Consider the following 8,189-nt stretch of genomic DNA (forward strand, 5'->3'; position numbering starts at 1 on the left):
TGTTCATCTGCTGCTGGAGCAGAACCACCTCCCATCATGGTGGCAATTACACAAGCATCAGAACTGCTTTCTCCTCCCTTAGCACTGACTTCTCTTGACACTGCCTGAACAGTTCCAAGAAAAAAATCCTGGTGTATAGCTACAGTTTCATTCTATTTACAAATCTGTAACTTCTTTATTCTAAGAGTTACAGTAAAAGTGTTTGCAAGATCATCTTCCCAGTTCACTGCAGGGCCTCACTTGGCCATGTCAATGAGGCTCTGCAGGGAGGTTGGCACCCAAGTCTTTTCTCCTTGTACAAACACGACGCCTCGGTCAATGTAAATGACAATCCGTCCAAATGTGTACAACTGCTTCCCTTCGTGCCGCTTCCCAATCACAGGCATGAAAACAATGTTGTGCTCTTCTGCTTTTGTCTGAATTAAGTCCTTGAAGTTCATGGGCACAGAGCTGGCAGCCACGCCGATGCCGCGCTGGGCCATGTTCTCGGCCTCCCGCCGCTCCTGCATGGCTTCGTACTGGAAGTCCTTCCTCCGCTCGGTGTGGGTGAGGTAGGCGATGTTCTCCCGAGCGCCCGGCTGCATGTACCCACCTGTTCGGAGAAAAACATGTAAAAACAAGGTCCCAGTCTGTTCCCAGTGCAAGGTTGAGCAGAGCTGTCACCAAAAGCCACCTACCAACACTGGAAGACACTGCCCGGTTCATGATATCAAGAGCTTCGTTAAACTTGTCTTTGATTGATGGATGTGCTAACACTTGGTCCGAGAACATGGACTTCCAACCCAAGTACCACTTTGTAATCTCTTCATAATTGGGACTGTTACTGAGCCAAGAACACAGCACCTGCAAAACACAACAGATCAGATGCAGCAGGACAGGCGCATTTATGGAGGAGAGTCATTATCACTTGTTTATTACTGAACTTACAGTAAAAGAGTGAGACAGTCTAAGGAAATAGTCTGAGTGGAAATCACACCATTTGGTAGTTAAACCATTTCAGTGCTGGGGCAGCAGTTTCTAGGCAGGAGACACTGTAACACTTCACAGTCAAACCTGCCTGTTTGCTCAGCCTGGGTAGATTCTCACCTGCAGCCACTTTGGGAAGAAGTGTTTCTCCAGCAGCCCAACCAGACTGGAGACAGAAATCATCCCCTCCCAGTCAATCACCCAGTAGAAGGCATCCATGTGCTGCTGGTGAGGGTTTATGATGAGTTCATTCAGACACATCCCTGGGAAAATGAGGAGAAGAGTCAGGAGAGCCCAATGCACAGGTTTATCAGTGCCCTGACCTGTTTCACTACCAACACACAGGATCTGAGGAGCACCTGTGTTGCTTATTGCCCTAAGGGACATTTGGGATCTTTAAACTCATTGATCCCTGCCACCAAAACAGTACGCTTCCATTTCTGGTGATTACAATTTGCTGCCAGAACTGAAACTTAAAACATTTGACTGTTCTGTAGACTACAGAACCTTTTAGACACTTTGCATGGCTGAATGGTGAATTACAAAATCTCATGGCAAAAGCATAAGCGTAGGCTAAAGAATACAGGAATAACAGAGAGATGTTATAGCCTGGTACTATCTGACAGCTACCAGATGATCCTGCCAGCTGAAGAACAGAGGAATCAGATGATTTAGAAAAATAAGAGAATAGAGCACTTCCCCATATTTTCTAAAATATCTGCCTCTGAAAAAAATGCGTGGTGCTAGTAGCAGTAGACACAAGCTCTAAACTTCCCAATAACATTCTCTGAAGTGACACTGGCAACCATGTCAATGTGACCTGTTGCCTCTAAGGGAGAATGTGGCAACCGGCAGATTCCAGAAATCCAGCACTGTTTGGCCTGTCTCACCCAGTTTAGGCACGATGTTTTTGACCATGAAAGCCTCCCACGAGCCAGGTGTGAACACATCTTTCCAGGGCTGCAGGATGAGCTTGGCGGAGGAGTCACTGGGGTGCCACTTCTGCAGCGCGTTGGCCAGCTTGTTCCGGATGGGGGAATACAGCGGCTCCAGGCGCGCCTGCATCAGGGGCAGCCAGGGGTGGATCCATGAGTGGATCGGGACTGTGTCTGTCAAAGGATTCCAGCTTTCGACCTCGGGGTAAAATAGAGAAAACATTTAAATAAGTCTGTCCATTAGTGTGAAGTCTTGCCAGGTGCAAAAAGAGCTGCAACACAACCTCCTAAGTGCACAGGTAGACACAGCAAACTGGTATTTTGGAAGTTCTCACTGTCTGAAATTCAAATAGTGGTTGAGAACATGGCTTCGCTCTAACAAAGCCCTCTCATCTCACCTCTTTCTGTAACTTGGGGAAGATGAGCTGATCCAGAATGTTCTCCAGAATCCAGACAGGAACGACGTTTACCCAGCTGTCCAAGAAATCCACCATGGACCCGCAGTTCCTTGGTTGCCACTGCGCCACTATGTTTCTGACATACGGCATCCAGATTTCCCACATCAGTCTGGAGAAGAGAAAAAAAAAAAAACAAAAAACAAGCTTAAATCTATAGCCCCAGGCCTAACTAAACTACACGATAACTGTCAAACTCTACTTCTTTTTATATAGCTGACAGCTGGATTTTAACAGACCACACTCGTATCCATTCTTTTCTACCCCTGAGGAAGCAGGACTTGACGATGCTGCACAAAGTACAACTCGTTTGCTCTTTACCTGTGAAAAGCATCTGTCGACAGGTCCTGCCCACCATGTGACAACAGCTGATCGTTTTCCAAAAGGCTCTTCCACTTGGCTATGATCTCTGTGCCATACGTACAGTCCTGAAAATGACAAGGCATGAGTGGCCTTGATCTGTTTTCATTCATGTTGGCTGTATCCCCAAAGTGCAGGCTTGTGGCATGCTCACTACAGACAGTTGTCTCACCACTCATAAGGCAAGCCAGGAGCTCACAGCTGTGATTAGTAAAGCCCCATAAGAGGAAAATCCCACTTTAGGGGATTTAGGGATTTAACACACCCCTGGGGGAAAAAAAAAAGAGGATAACCTGGACTTTTTCAGGTATACAGAAAGAATTCAGACTTACCCATCACAGCCAAAAAGGCATTAAGAACAGCCAGCACATCTCTGACTGCCTGAACGACAGAGCTCTCCTGCTTTTGCTAAAAAGCAAAGACTAGAGACTGAGCTTTCATCTACTATTTCTTCCCAACACCCATGAAAGCGACTGATTTAAACCTTCAGGCTCCTGAATTGTTAGCCAACTCACAGAACAGTGGCCTTCAGTCATAGCAAATCTCTGAGAGTGGATGCAGAGTGGGTCTATCTTTTCACACACATTTATTTTGCTCTGCCATGAACACAGGGAAGTTTATCTGGAACCTTCCTCTCCCCTGCCAGGCAAGAGGAAGGCACTTTTTCCTCCTCTTTCTCTCCAGACTGATCAGAATTTGGGACAGGGAGTGGGGGGGGGGGGGGGTGTCAAGATAATCAAGACTACTTAAGGCATAATGAACTGCAGATAAATCAAATGTGCACCTTGAGGGGATCCCAGTTCTTGAAGTAATCTTTCATGAGCGGATAGACTATTGCTACTGCCAGGTCCACCCGATCAGACATCCTGTACTCCTCGTAGTACTTGTCTTGAAGTGTCTCAAAAATCTTTGCACACTCATCCAAGGTTAAGGGATTTTCACAGCTGGGCTGCATCCGTCTCTCGCACTCCTCCACCATCTCCAGCACCTTGCTGAGGTTGCTAATCGCCGTCTCCTCGTGCGAGAGGACTTCGGACATCTTCTGTATCTCGTGGGTCAGGTTGACAACCATGTCCCTCTCGTACTGCAGTTGCCGGTCATTCTGGATGATCTCCTGCTCCGTGATGTCAATGAGAAGCTGCAGGTTGTGCTCCAGCTCGGGCAAGGCGAAGCCCTGGGGCTTGGCATCCTTGCCCAGCGGCTGCTGCGGGCTGTCATCTGGGATGTTGTGCTTGTGGCTGATCTGACTGTAGCTGTAATAAACCTTCTGTTCCCGGCCCGTCATATCTATAACCTTCCAACAGACAAGAACAAAGGTGTCTTAAAAAAAATAAATTGTATCTCGTGTTTAAAAAAGGAAGAAATCCCTGACTCCAAACTGAAAACCAAAGATTTCCAAGTACCTTTATTACTGCAGGAGGCTACTATTAATAATTCTGGTGTTCTGAAGGAGGCCACTGGGGTTGCCTCTAGAAAGCCCGACTCCAGACACTGAGAGTTCAGATGGATAAGAAAGAGTCTGGAATTGGAGCTGGAGGAGTCTCCTCTGCTCACCTCAGTTTTACCATTTCACCCAGTAATTCTACAAGTGGTTACGATGCAAATACTGCACTATTCATTAGCACACAGAAGCCTTAAATCCCTTTATACCTTTTCAAAGACATGTTAGCTTTAAATGAATAATGTTATTAAGCGCATAAAGGACAAATCCCTTACTGTCCCTTTTATGCAGAAGATGGTTCAAACTACATGTTTAAGTTGCACAATAGCAATAAGGACAACTGTGCTTTCAGAGGTACATTAGCATTTTATTTATGACAAATGTGAAACAATTAAACTTTATTTGCAATTAGAAAAAAAAACACATTTGAGCTAATTTGCATTTTCCTGAGGCCAAAATTGTTGCTTAAAAACAAACGCAGTGTTCCAGGTGACACAATGGTCTATGACATGATTCAGGCATGAGTCCAAGGCCTCAATTTTCATGAGGCTGTGGGTGGGCAGTTCTTAGAAGTGGTTTGTACTACACCAACTGATGGTTAAAAAGCACTCGTGGTGCTAAAGAGGACAAACAGCTTTCCCAGAGACATCACCTCCTGGGCTACCAACCTTACCTTGACCTGCGACAGCTCCTTCTGCGGGGCTGAGAGCTTCTTGTTGATCCTGCCCTTGGCTTTCAGTTCTTCCACTGTCTTATAACTGTACTTGGGCTTTTTCTTGCCTCCGTTCGGATCCTTCCGCCACTGGCTCAGCTCTTTTTGAAATTCCTAAACAAAACCAAAGAGGAGTTGTGGGTGCTGCTCTTTGTCACACCCCAAATTCGCCTCTATTTTCTGCAGGAAAATAACCCCCAGGTCAATGAAAAATGCTGCACAGCAAAATAACTGGGAAAGCCAGAAAGCTCAGTGACAAACTGGCTCAGGTACTGTAGTCCAGTCACACCCCTATTCATACTGCTGGCAATATATTTTTGATCTTTTTTTCTTTAGACAAAAAGGACTATTTACCTGGGGGGACTGTTAGAAGGTAGGGTTTTAGCACAACTACTGGAATAAACTGAGTCACAAACCACCACAAGAACATCACAGTGATGAGAAAAATATATCTAAATGCAAAAAATATGTTGAAATGCAATTCAAGTGCTATATCTTCAGCTTATTTAAAATAAGCCCAAACAGTTTTCTGTGACACAGCAGGTGATCCCAGAACAGTATTTTGTACACACAACACAAAAGGGACACAGATAGCCCATGAATCACAAAAATACCTCCTCAGCTTCTTCCTCCGAGTCCACCACCGGGAAGTCTTGCAAAGACTGGCTGGTTCTTTCGGAGCCATAAGCCCCCACAGCTCCTTTACCTTTTCTTTGTTTGGCCTCAATTGGATTGATAATTCCTAAAAGGACAGAAGTTAAAGCAGAGGAACAGTTTGTTTAGTGAGAGAGAACAGCGACTGTGTTTCTTACAGTACCCCAAGTTATCAAATCAACACAAACATCCAGGCCGGTGCTCTGCCTTCAGCAGTCTGGCACCTTCTACCACTTTACTCATTTCTTAGTCGCTATAAAATCACTTAATTCCAGTACACACCAAAACCCAGAACAAAGCAGAGTATTATTCACATCTGCATTTCACTGTTTTTCTATTCTTTCACATAAAACAAGATTTCCTTTTCTCTGAGCTGACTAGCTCTGGAATTTATCTCCCTTTTTTCTTTCTTTTTCTTGAAAAATAAAAAGGGCATAAAACTGGCCTATTTTAAGTTAAATATAATTGAATGTTATCAAGAGGACCCAGGTCACTTGCAAGAGATGCAAGAACACAAGAATGATGTTGTGAGCCACCTGGAGATGGCGGTTCTTTAGAGAATCCAATCTCTTCTCTAAATTACCAGTTGACAATAAACAACCAGACACACAATCACAGTACCTTGCGCATTCTTCCCGAGACCTCTTCCAGGGACGTAACCCATCTTCTGGAGAAGCTTCTGCCCAATTCCCTTCGTGTGTCTCTCCCAGCTGCCAAAATCCATGAAAGATTTTGTCCCCCCTACAAAGCCTTTCTGACTAGGCTTGAAATTACCACCCTGTGAAAACAAACAAACAAGTAAATCCCACATTACCTTAGAGCATCATAATAACCATGCTTGGGATAACTTCACTCAAAAGGAAGGTTCTTCCCAGAATCAGTTCAGCTGTCACTGCACTACACAGCTCACTGGGGCACGACTTGTGCCTCCACCTGAGCCGCCGGACATCTAAGGAGTTTCCCAAAATTCCTTGGATGGAAAAGGAAAGTCCTGAGAAGCTGCTGGTTATTAGGCTCTACCACCAGACTTTAGCTGAGCCCGATTCCTGATTCTTTCTGGGTATGGTAATTGAATATAAGAGTTTGATTTTTAGTCTATAACATGCCTGGATTTGTCATACTGTTATGCGAGATTAAAAAAAAAGTCTTTCAAAGGCAGGAAGCCATTCTTTTATTTCAACCTCAGCTGACCAAAGGGAATATTAAGGAAGAGAAAATAGCCTCAAAGGGCTGATGTTGCCAAAGACACAAAACTATACATCAGAATAGCAACAAAACACAGAGAAAACACCTGCTTGGTTTGGTTCTCTGGTTTTAATTATTTGTCCCTTTCTTGAGTGCTCTATTAATGTTTTGGCACCTTTGACTACAGCCTGAGTTTCATAAATGCATTACACAGAACTGAAAACTTCCTGGAAAACTCACTGTTTTTAGCTTCTTTGGCACAAACTCTTTAGGGATTTCTTCCTGCTTAATGGGCTTTTCGTCTTCATCGGAGTCTTCCTCTGACATATCCTCAGCTGCTGACTTTTTCAGCCCGGCGCTGATGAAGTTCACAGGGGCCGAGTAATCCCTGGACCTACGTCAAAATGAAACCTGAGCGTAAATTCTGCTCCAGTGGACCTGTGCACATTCCTACACAAGCCCAGGGTCTACTATCGTAGAATCACAAAATCACTTTGGTTGGAAAAGCCCCTCAAGATCATCAAGTTCAACTGTTACCCCAATCCTGGCACTAACCCACATCCCTGAGAACTTCATCTGTTCAACCCCTCCCAGGATGGTGACTCCAGCACTGCCCTGGGCAGCCTGTTCCAATGCCCGACAGCCCTTTGGGGAAGAAATTGTTCCCAAGATCCAACCTCAGCCTCCCCTGGTGCAACTTGAGGCTGTTTCCTCTCACCCTGTCGCTTGTTCCTGGGGAGCAGAGCCCGACCCCCCCTGGCTCCAAGCTCCTTTCAGGCAGTTCAGAGCTCAGAAGGTCTCCCCTCAGCTCCTGTTCTCCAGGCTGAACCCCCCAGGTCCCTCAGCTGCTGCCATCACAGTTGTGCTACAGCTGCTTCGCGAGCTGCATTCCCTTATCTGAACTCACTCCAGCAGCTCAAGGGCTTTTTTTGGCGTGAGGGCTCCAAAACTGACCCCAGGATTCGAGGTTTGGCCTCCCCAGTGCCCAGTCCAGGGGATGGTCACTGCCCTGGGTCTGCTGGCCACACTATTCTAATTACTGTGCCTTGGATCCCACGGCCGCCCCTGTCCCGGGCTGGGCTGTTCGGTTTGGCGGTTACAGCCCGGAACCCCCCCGCAGAAAGGGGCCGCCACCCGGGCCCTGCCGGCCCCCCGAGCCGGGCACAACCGGGACCGCCTGGGCCCCCTTCCCCTGCCCGTACCGCTTGCCGCCGAAGCTGGGCCGCTCCTCGTCCGAGTCGCGCTCGGCCCACACGCCGTAGGTCGCCTCCTCCTTGTTCTGCCGGTGCCGCTGCCGGTGGGGGTTGAACTCGTTCTGCAGGTCCCAGTCCGACACCTCGAAGTTCTCCATCTCCACGCCATCCTCTCCGTCCGTGCCGTACAGGTGCGACATCGACATGGCGCCCGCGGGAACCCGGCGCGGCCCACACACGGACACCCGGTGAACCAGCCCCGCTCCTCCCGCCGCTCCCAACTGCGCC

General features: G+C 47.1%; 1 protein-coding gene across 1 annotated transcript; it reads right to left on the reverse strand.

Annotated features, from left to right (window-relative positions):
- Positions 1-145: 145 nt before the first annotated feature.
- TFIP11 (tuftelin interacting protein 11) lies at positions 146-8,184 on the reverse strand. Its single transcript, XM_082066364.1, has 12 exons — positions 7,911-8,184; positions 6,949-7,102; positions 6,145-6,301; positions 5,484-5,611; positions 4,831-4,983; positions 3,501-4,010; positions 2,678-2,784; positions 2,300-2,468; positions 1,857-2,100; positions 1,087-1,229; positions 678-843; positions 146-592 (listed from the first exon to the last, which is right to left on the reverse strand). The coding sequence occupies exons 1-12, from the start codon at positions 8,105-8,107 to the stop codon at positions 237-239; spliced, it is 2,484 nt and encodes an 827-aa protein (XP_081922490.1). The 5' UTR covers positions 8,108-8,184; the 3' UTR covers positions 146-236.
- Between the last annotated feature and the right edge of the window lie 5 nt (positions 8,185-8,189).

This window comes from Streptopelia decaocto, assembly GCF_964273445.1.
Source record: "Streptopelia decaocto genome assembly, chromosome: 15".
NCBI lineage: Eukaryota > Metazoa > Chordata > Aves > Columbiformes > Columbidae > Streptopelia > Streptopelia decaocto.

Coding starts and splice junctions, on each gene's coding strand:
- TFIP11 (XM_082066364.1), bottom strand. CDS start 8,107: ATGTCGATGTCGCACCTGTACGGCACGGACGGAGAGGATGGCGTGGAG. Junction 2,785..3,500: donor AGAACTGGGATCCCCTCAAG/GTGCACATTTGA, acceptor TGTCATTTTCAG/GACTGTACGTATGGCACAGA. Junction 1,230..1,856: donor AAACATCGTGCCTAAACTGG/GTGAGACAGGCC, acceptor TCATTTTCCCAG/GGATGTGTCTGAATGAACTC.